This window comes from Myxocyprinus asiaticus, chromosome 6 (assembly GCF_019703515.2).
Source record: "Myxocyprinus asiaticus isolate MX2 ecotype Aquarium Trade chromosome 6, UBuf_Myxa_2, whole genome shotgun sequence".
Classification (NCBI taxonomy): Eukaryota; Metazoa; Chordata; class Actinopteri; order Cypriniformes; family Catostomidae; genus Myxocyprinus; species Myxocyprinus asiaticus.
In genome coordinates this window covers 51,671,737-51,686,339 of record NC_059349.1, presented here as the reverse complement: position 1 = coordinate 51,686,339, position 14,603 = coordinate 51,671,737, and the positions used below count along the sequence as shown (strand labels likewise).

Sequence of the window (14,603 nt, the reverse complement as noted above, 5' to 3'; positions counted from 1 at the left end):
CATTAAAAAAAAGAAATTTTTAAAAGTGTTATTTGTGAACTATTTAAATGGATTAGCCCAGATACAATGTTGATAAGCACAGAACTGTCCATTTCACTAGTTGATCAGCGCATCAAGACAAAATAATTACAGTGTGATTAATTAAATAATCATTGATAATGTTAAATTAATGTCATACAATATGATTATACAACAACTGTAAATCATTGTCTAATATGAAGACACAACAGTTCTTGGTATGTTTGAAGTTAGTGTTACGTTTGACATTCGTTTTTACATCCAGGATTATACCTATTTTAAAACGTTTTATACATTTAACATTCTAAAGCCAAACCGTATACACAATTATCTTTTATAATATATGCATAAAATATATTTGTATTTCCTATAAATCCATTAAACCGTCTGACCATTTGACATCATGGCATCATAACATCTGTAAATGGCTAAGAAAAATTATGCTTTAATACCACAAGACTTTTTGTTTTTGAAATACACATTTTGTATGTTGGTACTCTAAAGTTATCTAATAATCTACCTCTTATTACACTGTAACTTGACCTTTTGGCCTGAAGATGTTAAACCAACTGTAAAACAATCTAAATGTTATTCCTTACACAGCACAAGACTTATTGTGGGGATTATAGACTATATTTTGGCCTTTTATACAATTTAACGACCCAATACATTTATCATACTTTATGCAATAGATAGGCTTATGTGAAATATAATGTTTATAGATACATGAAAATATTATGAAATATTTAGGCTTATTTAATTCAATGAATTATATTTTCAGAAAATGAATGTAAATATATTTTAAAATTGGGCACCAAAAAGAAACAGGCTTTGAAAAAAAAAAAAAAAAAAAAGAAGGCCTATTCGTCTAAACTTGACCATAGGAATGACAAAGAAAAATCCAGGTTCATTTTGGGTAATGTAGTTCAATAAACCCTGATTCTCTCACTGAGAGTGTCACAATTCCTTTCAGAGAAAACTATTGACTCTGGTGGCTTTTCATGGAGCTCTCGTGTTAATAACGTATTGTATAACTGGCTTTTATCCTCTGATGTACAACAGTGACAAACATTACAGTAAAAATGCTTAACCGCCCCCTTGAAGCCTCAAAACGACATTTCCCAGAATGCCCCGTCCGCTGTTCGCGCTACTCTGGGGGCCGATGCATACTGGGGTTTGTAGTTTAACTCGGCCATGCCTGGTTCTGGCATCACGTCTGCACGAGCGTTTTACATGAGGATCTGTGCAAAGGCAAGTCCATCATAGACATGAAAATAGAGGGCAGGTAATCTTGCTTTTTTTAGCGATTTCTACAAATACGCATTCGCAAAAGAATCTGAGAGGGATTATGACGATAAAATAGAACAGAACGCCGATTTTGCGTGTTGCGCATAGGAAAAAGCGACTGTGTTACAGCTACGTTGGTGGTTTGTAGGTAAAGCAGCGAAACGACCCGACTCTGAGGCTTTTTATAGACTCTTAATGCTAATTAACTTAATTACTTATTTCTGACTGGTTGGTTATGGCGCGAATGTGAAATGGAAGATATAGGTCGCTGAAATAACCCAGTTTGCACAGTTAGCATATAGAAAATGAACCGGCCTCCTTTATGCCGCGTTGTTCCGAACGCATAATGTACTGTGAGACAAGATTTACCATATTAAACCATAAATACAGTCGTGCATGCAGCAGATTTTACAGTAATTATGCAATATGGGCGCTGTTGACATCCGGCAGTGCAGCAGTCTAGTCTGTCCAATCAGAGGCGAGAGAAATGTGTGCAATGCTACAAAATAACAAAAGACAACGTGGCGTTACATATGTAACAATGTTGCTGTGATACATATGTAACATCCACTGCAACAACACTGGACACGTTGTTACATTTAAACAAATGTTGCAGATTTTAATAAGTCATGAATGAAACTGTCAAAGTCATCATGTGGTCTGCCATGTGTTGACTCTCCATCAGTTCCTTTTCGTTGAAATGAAAGTGTTTTATATGTAGTTGCGTGTTATGTGTTAAATTCTCCTGTCATATTTTTTCTCTTCTAGTCGCGTTTGAGGTTTTGGAAACATGTCCAAGAAAAGGGGCAGGTGAGTAAAGACAATATAAATGTTCTGAGTGATGGTCTCAGATGGTACTTTGATACATGGGTCAATTGGCCATTTGTTTATCCAGATCTATGAAGTTATTCAAAAATGCATAAAAAATGCAATTCAGACAAAACAGTTATTTGAATACACCTCTTCTATGATGAACATGCTTTCTGTTTTAAAGTCATTTTGATATTTTTTTCTGGGACTTAAAGTAAAAAAAAAAATAAAAAAAAATAAAAAGTGTCATGTGGTGTAACTGTCCGGACAGTAAAAAAGAAAGAAAGAAGAAGTTGACATTATTTAAAAAAATAAAATAAAATTAAAAAATCGCGAGTTCGAATCCCAGGGCGTGCTGAGTGACTCCAGCCAGGTCTCCTAAGCAACCAAATTGGCCCGGTTGCTAGGGTGGGTAGAGTCACGTTGGGTTAACCTCCTCGTGGTCACTATAATGTGGTTCGCTCTCGGTGGGACGCGTAGTGAGTTGTGCACGGATGCCGCGGAGAATAGCGTGAAGCCTCCACACGCGCTAGGTCTCCACGGTAATGCGCTTAACAAGCCACGTGATAAGATGCGCGGATTGACGGTCTCAGACGCGGAGGCAACTGAGATTCGTCCTCCGCCACCCGGATTGAGGCGAGTCACTACGCCACCACAAGGACTTAGAGCGCATTGGGAATTGGGCATTCCAAGTTGGGGAGAAATCTTTTACTATTTTGTCTGGAAAAAATATACAGCGAAACAATTTTGTTTTAAAATACGATTAATATTTGAAAAACTTTTCCCCACCAAATTAAAGTCAGGTGGCGTAACCAACACGTATGTAGCCATTTTGTTGTCATGTGATGAAAAAAACCCTAAACAAAACATAAAACAGAGAGGATGCCTTTAAACCCTTAAGACTGTTTGTGTAGTAAAAAAAAAAAAACATTATTTTGTTATATAATTAGATATCAGTATTTTGACGTTTTCATGAAAAGGCAATTGTTTTAGGTCATATGAAGCAACCCTGAGAAAACATCATGACATCCTTGATTTTAAAACTAATTTTTTGTCAAAAATATTTTTTACCTTGAAAATTATTAGGGATGTACCGATACCACGCTAATGTACTTGTACTTATGCTCATAAGAATGCTCCGATACCATCTGATGTATGAATGTAATTGTGTAAACATTCAGCACACAAATTAAAATCACAAAATGTCCTAGTGTGATAATTAAACTGCAAAGGCTGTGATTTAATGAGATAAATATATAGTTTGCATGTGATGTGCACTTCATATGTGAGCGCTTGTGAATGTGTGGAGCCAGTGTTTTGCTGACATAAAACTGCTCACACCTTTTAGAGCTCCTTGGCTCATTCACGGAAAACCCCATCATGAGCATCGCGCTCTGTTTGTAGCAGATGACAGCGAGTAGAGCGCTAATTCATTTTGTAGCGTGAGGCGCATGCAGACTTTATATTTATTCAATTAAATAGCAGCCTTTTGCGGTTTAATAATCACGCTGGGTCACAAAGCGACCTGATTTTACGGAAGTGAGAAGTTACCATCAAAAACACACAGAAACGGAAAGGGCTTCAAATAAAAGCTTCCGCCACAATAAAAGCTCCATTTAAATGGAAAAAAGTACGACAGAAGTATATCACTACTGTATAGTTAAGTAATATTCACTGTAATACTACTACAACTATTAATAAAAATAATAATAAATCAGTAGTAACTGTTATATTTAAGCAATATCTCACATCTGTGATGCTCTTATGCAGCACTTTATTTGAGAAAAATAACTTAAATCTTGTATTTTGGATTGTGCCACACTGAATTATTCTCTGCTTTTGACATCAAAACGTAAACAGTCATGCGCACAACACTTATTGCACATTTGATAAGCCAGTAAGAACGCCGGTAAAGGTGTTTACATGCAACGCAAAATCAGGGTATAATAGCCAAAAATCTTCCAGTGTCGATCGATTTATGTTTAAACCGTTTATGAACTTACACTGATAAAGGAAGACTGAACATAAACATTTTCAGCTTACGATACGTAATCAGTGTAAGATTGTGCATGTATGATTCTACAAACTGCTCCATCAGTCTATCAGTAGATGTTAGTTTGGCACACTATCGTGTGACTCTGGCTGGTAAGAATATTTCTGTGGTGGGCCAGAAAATGCTGTGACATTTCCAGGAATGTATTTTAGTGTTAGAAGTGTTCTGTGACACCCACTCCAGTGGCAGTGTAAGTGATTAAACTGAACTCTCATGCACTCTGCTGAACTTTAGTAAAATGTTAGTGGTGGTTTTATTTTAATAAAGTGAGCCAGTGAGCTGCTGTGTGCCATGGAAACATCATAAGTTATTCTGCTTTATTTTATACACTGGCGTCCAAAACTTTGGAATAATGTACAGATTTTGCTGTTTCGGAAGGAAATTTATACTTTTATTCACCAAAGTGGTATTCAGCTGATAACAAAGTATAGTCAGGACATTACTGATGTAAAAAACAGCACCATCACTATTTGAAAAAAGTCATTTTTTTTTTTTATCAAATCTAGACAGCAGCCATCACTCCAACACCTTATCCTTGAGTAATCATGCTAAATTGATCATTTGGCACTAGAAAACCTCTTGCCATTATATCAAATACAGTTGAAAGCTATTTGGTTCGTTAAATGAAGCTTAACATTGTCTTTGTGTTTGAGTTGCCACAGTATGCAATAGACTGGCTTGTCTTAAGCATGTCATTGTAGATTCAAAAGAAGTTGCTCATAAGAGTCAATCATTTGTGAATCGGACTACACTGATCGTGTTGAGTTTCTTCAGGAAAGTTTATAATAATAATATTTATCAACATCAGACTGAAATGTGGCATATTAGGAAATGTAGCATTTATGAATCAGACTGCACGGGTCATGCTGTAGGTTTTACACTGTAGATTCAGAAGAACCGGCTCATAAGAGTCATTTGTTCTTGAATCGGACTACACTGCTCGCACTGTATGTTTTGCGCTGCTGGTTCAATAGCGGTGTTGCATTGCTGCTAAATGGTAGCACAGGAAACATTGTCAGAGTATTTAAATATGTTGCCCTGTCTGCATATGTGGAAAAATCTACATCATACGGTTCTGGTTCTGGAACCATTTCTAAATAAAACATTTATTCATTTGGCAGATGCTTTTATCCAAAGCGATTTACAAAAGAGGAATAATACAACATAAACGATTCATCTTAAGTAGACAGTAGTACAAAAAGTGCTGCATTACAAAGTTTCAACTGCATCAAAAAAATACTATCCAAGACAGAGAAGAGTGCAACAAGAATAATATATATTTGGCTAAAGATATGTCTTTAGACGTTTTTTTGAAGACAGAGAGGGAGTCTGCTCCACGGATAGAGTTGGGAAGGTCATTCCACCAACGAGGTACAGTGAAGCCAAAAGTCTGGAAAAGTGATTTGGTGCCTCTTTGTGTTGGTACAACAGGGCGCCACTTATTTGCCGACCACAGTTCGAAACGGTTCTTGGTTTCCAACCCTAACTGTCACTTGCCGTATTTGGCCAAAACTGTGTTGTTGCTGGTTAACAGATGAGGTTTTGTCAAAAGTCATTTAGCCAGTGTGACTTGTGATAGTTTTGGAAGTATCAAATGGATTGAACAAAAGTGTATGTATGAATTCATAGGTTTCATGAAGTTGCATTATAGTTGTATAATTTCCAGCTATTTTTGCAAATGTTTTTTTTGGGGGGGGGGGATTTTCCCCTTTTTCTCCCAATTTGGAATGCCCAATTCCCAATGTGCTTTTAAGTCCTCATGGTCGCATAGTGATTCGCCTCAGTCTGGGTGGTGGAGGACGAATCCCAGTTGCCTCCACATCTGAGATCGTCAACCCACGCATCTTATCACGTGGCTTGTTGAGCGTGTTGCCACGGAGACATAGCGCGTGTGGAGGCTTCACGCCATCCACCGCGGCAACCACGCTCAACTCACCATGCGCCCCACCGAGAACAAACCACATTATAGTGATCATGAGGAGGTTACCCCATGTGACTCTACCCTCCCTAGCAACCGGGCCAATTTGGTTGCTTAGGAGACCTGGCTGGAGTCACTCAGCATGCCCTGGGACTAGAACTAGCGAACCCCAGGGGTGGTAGCCAGCGTCTTTACCACTGAGCTACCCAGGCCCCGCTATTATTGCAAATTAAAAAAACTAATAAATTTGTTAAATTTGTAGTAAATCATAATTTTTGTATAGAAAACTTAAAATTAAATGAAAAATATCAAAAGGTGATGCATTATTTATTTATTTTTTCACATTAATGTATAATGTTTTAACCTTTAAAAAGCTGAACATATAATCTATGCTGCAAAAAAGCCAAAAGTCATAATCATAATGATATGAGAGGTAAAATAATCCTTGGTTGGCTCTATATTCCACAGCTCATTATGTTCGTGTTTCTCATCTTGACAGGAAGCGTAGCAGCGGCGAGCTCAGCGACAGTCTCACTCCGGATCCCAACAACCTGCTCGGGCGACGAATCCAACACAGCTGGCGGGAGAAGGGCGCACTGACCAAATGGAAGGGAACTGTGCTGGACCGGCTCACCGCCAACTCATCCTTATTCATGGTCAAATATGACGGCTTTGATTGCGTCTATGGCATCGAGCTCTTTAAGGATGAGAGGGTCTCCAATCTACAAGTCCTGACAGAAAAAGTGGGTGAGTAGGTGACTTTCGCTTTGCAAACAGGAAACAAGCCAGCGACAGGAAGTAGCACATTTGTCATTTATTTAAACTGTAGTACATTAACTGTTTCTGATAACAATCTATGTAACTTAAAATGCTGTGCAAACGTAGCATGAATGATTTGATGGTTTGCACTGAAATTCTGTGAGAAGTAAATGAAAGAGAACATTGCTTCATTCTGCAGTGTTTTGTACACATCGGTTCCTAATGAATTAAAGTAGTCAGAAGGAAAAATATATGAACTGACAAATAAAACACAAAATAAAAGAGACTGAACTGGGAGCTGTTTCCAGTTGAAAGAAATCAGAAACATTTCACCGTCTGGTAAGTAAATGTGAGATTAGTCTAGAAAAGGATAAATATGAAATATTTTGTCATTTGATAACATAATATTAGTGTATTTATTGAACCTTGGTGTTTTTCCATCATATGGCTTTTGCTGTTTACGTTGTGCCGTGGTAAAATCACTGTAATCCACAGCCTCTTTGCTGATTTACATTTGAATGTAAATTGTGTTAATTTCACTGTGTTTTCTGACTCCTCGAAGTGAACAACAAGATCAAGGTTCCTCATGACGCAGAGGAGCTGGTGGGGAAAGCCGTAGAACATCTGTTTGAGAAGGAAGATGGCGAGAAGAATGAGTGGAGGGGGATGGTGCTGTCTCGCGCACCCATCATGACTAACTGGTACTACATCACCTACGAGAAAGACCCTGTACTCTACATGTACCAGCTCTGGGACGACTACAAAGATGGAGATCTGCGGATTTTACCTGAAGCAGGTAAATAAAGAGAGATTTTTTTTAAACAGAATTTTATTGCTTTGAAGACCTTACACAAAAGCACTTTTGCGGTATCATGGTATTTTAATATATATAATGGAACTGAATGCACTTACTAAAAAGTACCCTCACAGTATCAAAAAATACCATGGTACATGTCCAGAAATGGTACTGCTATGGTATTTTGTACTTTCTAGTTATGGTAATTGGTATATTCATTTATCGTTTCTTTTTTAAGAAAGCATCTGCTCAGAACATGCATGTCATTTTTATTGGCTAAGTGATTTTAAGGCCACTCAAGATTTGAGCCAGCTATAATTTTATATTCATGTATTGCATCTTGTGTCGTGATAATTCTCCCATTAATAATTTTTTTTAATATATATATTATTTAATATGAGTATAATATTCAATATAAATTGTATTTTATTCATAAAATAAATAATTCCCTCATTAATAAAATATTACATATTTGAAATATTTGTTTAATTATTAGTTAAATAATCTTAAAATATCATTGATATTATATTAGTCTATTTATAAAATTATTTTACCATTTAATAACATGTTTTGAATGTTTAATATTAATTATTTAATACAAAAAATATTTTATTATATTAAAAAACTTATCCATTTAATATAAAGTTTTTATCTACTATTAAATATTAATGTAATATTTAATATAATTTTTGTAATATGTAATATCTATTCCTAAAATAAATAATTCTCCCATTATTAAAATATGTTTGAATATTTGTTTATTATTTAATATTAATAAATTTAATATCAGTTGTATTTTATTCTTTTCCAAAAATAATTTTCCCATTAATAAAATGTTTTGACTATTTGTTTAATATTATTTAATACCAATTCTATGTTGTTATATTCATAATATAAAAAATCTCCAATTAATAAAATATGTATTATTTAATATTACAAATCAAATAATAAATATTCAGTATTCAAAATCAGTTGTATTCTATTCATAAAATACATACTCTCATTTTTAAAATATGTTTTTAATATTTGTTTAATATTAATTAATATATTTCATATCAATGTATTTTATTCTATTAATAAAATAATTCTCTCATCAATAAAATGTGATTTAAATATTTATTTCATTATTTAGTTTTAATATTTAATATAATTTATATTTTATTGTATTCATAAAATAATTCTCCCATTAATAAAATGTCTTTTATATGCATAAAATAAATAATTCTTCAATTAATAAACTATTTTTAAATATGTATTTATTTAATATTAATATAACATTTAATATCAATAAAATGTTATTTTATTCATAAAAAGTTTTTTTCATGAATACAAAGTTTTACATATTTAATATTGATTAATATATTTAATACCAATTGTATTTTATTATTTTCATAAAATAAATAATTCTTCGATTTAATAAATTATTTTAAAATATTCATATATTTAATATCATTTGTATATTATTTTATTCACATTATATTCAATGACTCCTTGAGCCGTGTCTTCCATTGTGATGTTAAATAATTTCATTTGTTTCGCAGAAAATAAACACCTGCTGCCGGCAGACAGGAAGCCCGGAGAGGAAACAGAGAGTCTTGTGGGTAAGCAGGTGGAGTATGTGACGGATAAAGGCGTGAAGAGAACAGGCCTCGTCATCTATCAAGTTCCCGCCAAGCCGTCAGTGTACTACATCAAATACGACGACGATTTCCACATCCACGTTTATGACCTGGTCAAGACCACCTAAAACAAACACAGACAAAACAAAGAAAACAAAAACAAACCCAGTGTCTCACCTCGTCATAGCTTAAGAATCATCGCATTGTACCTTCTCATTGTACAGTTTGCCAAGCCTCGCTCTGAAGGGCTGGCTGCGGAGGTATGAAGCATTCATGTGCAGGGTTTGTTATTTTGTGAAAGGAGGGAGATGATTTTTTAAATTGTCATATCCAAACAGTGTATTTATACATGTGCATTGGGTGTTATTTGGTTCCCATGTTTATTAGCCCGTGAAACAGGACGTCTGTGCGATGCATAGCTTTGATTCAGCCACAAGCCCCGGAAAAGGTCAATCTCATATGAGTTTTGAGATTTGTTTATGAATGTTCAGCCTCATAAGGCTGGGGAAGCTTTCTTTCGTTTGAATTGTAAATAGCTTTGACCACAAGTTGAAAAGATGCATTCGTCATGTCAGAGAGACATTTGATTTCGAAAGAAACGGGAAGATGTTTTTTAACTGACACAGCAGAAACGTATTTATTGAATCAATAAGCTTCAAAAACATGTTTGTACCCAGAAAACCTTTAAAACCTTTGAGTTGGGCATCATTTAACGCAATTTGACAAATGTTTGCGCTTTCCGCTACCTTTAGAAGGTGGTTTTGGATTTTAAAAACAAGAATCTGTTCTGCAAGGGCCCCACGATAAGACTCGATCTTGTTGTGAATAAATGCAGCAGGCAGGAGGTTAAATTGGACCTTTAACACATTTTTGGAAGTGGTTTCCTAGACTACTTAAGCTCAAACTAGACCTTTAGAGGAGTTTAAATAACGATTTACCTCTAGCAGACCATTAAAAACAAGATTAACTGTGCGACATCATGCCCCATCTGTAGCATTGCTAACATGCTCAGTGAAGAGGGTTGTTTGTTTTTCCAATGTGAAATCATCCATGCTTTATTGCTTGAGCACTTCTAAACACCAAACTACATTTGTGATTTTCAACGTCATGCATAGCGAAAACTCAAACTGTTCATTGTTCAAGGTATGTTTTATTTTCTGTGTTGGATTTTTTTTTGTTTCACTGTTGTTAAATGATCAAAGCCAATAGATACAGTACAAGATTAAATGAAAATTTTGATTTAAAGAAATGCAAAGTTTTTCCTGTGCAAAAAATGTGAATTAATCATCTTTTTTAAATAATTAATAATAATAAAAAAAGATTTGAAACCATGCTATGTTGCCCAGTCCTCTGACCCCTGTTTGATAAAGTCTGATTTGTGACTTTAGTCAAATTTGAATCCAATCCAACAGGCTGGAAACAGTTAAACTTATAAAAACTTAATCAAAACAACTTCTCCCATTGCCTTTCTGTGAATTAAAGGCACATCATAAGTGATGACATGCCTGTGTTTATCAGATTTGATGTGTGTGTTATTAAAGCTCTTGAGATGGAGGCACCTTATGTTATCTCAGCTCCAAGTAATGGAGAGTGATTTTCTTATTTCTTGTCAACTGACTACAGACAAGTGCAAACGTGTCAGTTTAACTGACCGCGTTTCGACATCTTGGACTAGCTCTTTAAAAACATGATAAAAACAAATATTTAAATGTGTTTGGTGACTCCTGTTTTCTAGCTTTTTTCACATTTTGTCTGTAAATAATGCACATAAGCGTGTCATAATCGGCCACCTGTTCATGTAGCTGATTAGGACTTTTTTTGCTTTATATTTTGTTTTGAATTTGACCGTTTCACCACACTCTAAAGGCTCAGGTATACTTTGTTTTTGCGCGTTTCGGATCGGATCGCGCCCGGCCGACGCTGTTGCCTTTGTGAGTATACTTTTCTGACCACGAGCAAACACGAACGCGTTCGATGCATGCGCATTACAACTGCTTTGTGATAATCTTTTGTGACAGTCAATGGCCGGCGCATGCGGCAACGATGCGCACAGACGAGGACTGCGTCCACGGGTCAAGGAAATTTGAGCGCCGCACGGTCAAGCCACGCGGCTGTGCTGATGACAAAATTTGTGTCGTGCATACTGTGCGCGGAGCGATCGGCAACGTGGACGCACAAAGTATACTTTGCCCTGAGCACACTAATACGTTTTCCTTTGAAAACACATACATTTTGCTACGTTTACGCCTCATATCCACACTGAAACAGCGATTATAACGAAAACGGAGCGTTTCGAAAACACTCAATTGCCCCATACTTTGTAAAATTTTGACGTTAAGAAATTGAAACTTGGATTAGAGTGGATGTGGCCTAATTCTGCATTTTGTCACATCAAAGACAAGTTTCCAAGAATTGTTTTTTTTTTTTTTGCTAGTTGTGTTTAAATAATAAATATGAAGTAATTATTATAACATGATCTGTTTTAAGTTGATCACATAAAATGTACTGCTACTTACAATAGACCTACTTATAAAGGGATGTGGGTAGCTCTTTATTTTACAGTACTGTTCAACATTTACGTACTATATAATTTTAACACCTATAGTAATTACTAGATACTAAACCTAACCCTAACCTTAACCCATATTAAGTACATGTAGTTACCTAATATTACTTTCTTGGGTAAGTACATGTACTGTAAAATAAAGTGCAACCGGAATGTGTTTATGTAAATGTAATACAAACACTATAGGATTTAATTGGTAAATTGGTCAATGTTTTTTTTTTCTTTTTTTTTTTGTGCTTTTTTTTGTTTGTATGTGGTTATGTCTCAGACAGACAGAAAGGTTTTGTATCACTTCATTACATTAGTAATTCACAAAGAAATCATAAGTGGTTTACTGTATAGTTTTGGTGTAGGTAGATATTCAAAATTTCCTTTTAAAGAACACACAGCACATTTAAAGGGAAAAATAAAATTATTTGATCATTTATTCACCCTCATGTCATTCCAAACCTGTATGATTTTCTTTCATTGAAAACAAAAGTAGCTGTTTAGCAGAAGTTTGACGCTGCGCTTTTATTTTGTGCAATTTGAGTTATGAGAAAAACAATTCGGTCAAATGCTCATTCATCTAAATGGTTTGTTTACCTTTCAGCTGTGAAAATGGAGTTTCTGGTCATTTTGCCATTATGTTGGGTGGGAAGTTTTCTGTATATTCTCCATCGTGTTTTAAAAACACTTGTATTATATTTCAATGAAAAGATTTGATGATTTCAAGCTGTTGAAATGGTTTCACGATTCTCAACAGGCTTCTGCAGTTTTATTTCTCCTATCTGTGAACGAGTAATTCTGTCTCTGGCTTCTTTGTAAATGTGTTTTATCGTGCGATCTGCAAGCTTCTGCTGATTCATCTGATTCTCTTATTTAATCTGTTCTTTTGCTACTTTTTACCAAAGTTACGTTTCATTAGGTGATATTGAGGAGTGTCACTTTGTTCATCTTGTCTGTTTGTGTAATGAAGTTATCATAAATAAAAGAGATATTTTTTGCACTGAAGTTTGTCATCAGTGTTGGGTAACGTTACTTTTAAAAGTAACTCGTTAGAATATTGCGTTACTCCTTAAAAAAGTAACTTAATTAAAAAGTAATTTTTTTATGGAAAGTAAAGCGTTATTTTACTTTTGCGTTATTTTTTTCTCACAGCCACTTTCTCTTCTGCCATGCTATGCATTCCATACAAATAAGCCATGCACTGCATACAAGAGACATTACAGATCATGCTAGCTACTGTAAAACACTTATGTTAAAACAACATAGTAAACACAGATATTTTGAAAGTAGGTCTTCGCATTATATTTATAATAAAGAATCAATAACATGATTATGCATGATTGTTTTTCCATCAACATGGCAGCCAATATGAATAATGAAGAATAACCACTGTCTTACCTAAAGCAGCAAAGTCCAACACTTGAACCTGCATCATATATGTCATCATGTGCTGTGCCCATCGACAATGTCAGAGTCAACTTAAGATGTTTTTCAGAAGTCAGGATAAAATTCAGTGGGGAATGCCAGCCTAACATGTTCAAGGAATAAGTCTAATAAATATTTTTCACTTAAGTCATCTCAGTGCAGGCTTGTTTTGAGTTGATCCGTGGTGTGTACAGACACGCATATTGATACAATTGATTTTTAATGCTACCAAAATGTCATAAAAACGGTTTGTTACATGAATCAAACTACTTGTTTATTATAAAACAAAAATGTAGAATTTTAGAAACAAGACATTTTCTCTGCGTACACAATCAATGTAGAACGTTGCTCAGAGCCGCTGATCCAGAGTCAGCTTTTCTCATCCCATTCTCCCAGTTACGGGGAGCTGTAACATGGAGCAGTTCGGCTGCATAAGTCAGCGAATTGAGCGAGTATTTCACCCTGTGTGTCATGTCGTGGCCAGTGGAAGACAAGTCTTATAATTCCTCTGCCTAAACGCATTTACTGATTTTTTAATGCAGTGTGTATTATCACATGAATCAACCGCATTTCACTCAACTGAATGTTGACCCCATATTGCTCTAAAACATGAAATCTGTCTGTATCTAAAAGGTGATTGGCTCTTCTACCTGTAAGGCGGGACTTCCTTTCTACATCCATTGACTGTTGGGTGCTATAGCTTCTTGGTTGGGTGTTCCACTTTCTCCCATTCATTTCAATAGAAGTGACTCGTCTCTTTCTGCTAAATAGTCTCTGGCCTTACACTCTATAGAACAACAATGCCCATCATGCACTACGTCTCCTCCCCGAAGTTTGCACACCTTTACTCCTGATTTGGTGTACAAAAGCAACACGTTACTTTATTTAAAAAGTAACTCCGATATTATGGTCTAAAATAAACAAATATTGCGTTACTTTACTCGTTATTCAAAAAGTAATCTGATTATGCATTACTTTTATCGCGTTACCCCCAACACTGGTTGTCATGGTCATTGGTTTTTGGTAGTCATGTGACTTACACTTCTAAATGTAAAGGTCTCACACATGCATTACGAAACAAAATGTAAAAGCACACCATTTATGCCTGAAAATGTCAGGGTTTATAATTCACATGCACACAGGAAAATAGTTTTCCCATTCTGACCAGCTGTAAATGGAATTGTGAACCACATTCAAGGACTTCCAACCTCTCGAGCAGTTAACTATCGGTCATTATCCAGTGTAATGAATGTCAGGCAGTATCTCACTCAAAAACATGTAAATGCCGAGTTTAGTCTGTACTTCCTACAAAGGAAAACATTGAAAATGATGTCATATTTGAGCATTTTTCTTCTGGGTGCTGC

General features: G+C 35.3%; 1 protein-coding gene across 2 annotated transcripts; it reads left to right on the top strand.

The window, feature by feature from the left end:
- Positions 1-1,196: 1,196 nt before the first annotated feature.
- LOC127442507 (spindlin-W-like) lies at positions 1,197-12,819 on the top strand. 2 transcript variants are annotated; one of them, XM_051700593.1, is made up of 5 exons: positions 1,197-1,303; positions 2,074-2,115; positions 6,586-6,833; positions 7,408-7,641; positions 9,183-12,819. In XM_051700593.1, the coding sequence occupies exons 2-5, from the start codon at positions 2,096-2,098 to the stop codon at positions 9,386-9,388; spliced, it is 708 nt and encodes a 235-aa protein (XP_051556553.1). In that variant the 5' UTR covers positions 1,197-1,303; positions 2,074-2,095; the 3' UTR covers positions 9,389-12,819. The 2 variants fall into 2 exon arrangements, with proteins under 2 accessions (XP_051556553.1, XP_051556554.1); XM_051700594.1 differs by having other exon boundaries at positions 1,200-1,269.
- The last annotated feature ends 1,784 nt before the right edge of the window (positions 12,820-14,603 follow it).

Excerpts from the sequence above, each read along its gene's own strand:
- LOC127442507 (XM_051700593.1), top strand. The coding sequence starts at position 2,096 with ATGTCCAAGAAAAGGGGCAG. Across the intron at positions 2,116-6,585 it reads ATGTCCAAGAAAAGGGGCAG|GAAGCGTAGCAGCGGCGAGC; the intron begins GTGAGTAAAGAC and ends TCATCTTGACAG. Across the intron at positions 6,834-7,407 it reads AGTCCTGACAGAAAAAGTGG|TGAACAACAAGATCAAGGTT; the intron begins GTGAGTAGGTGA and ends GACTCCTCGAAG.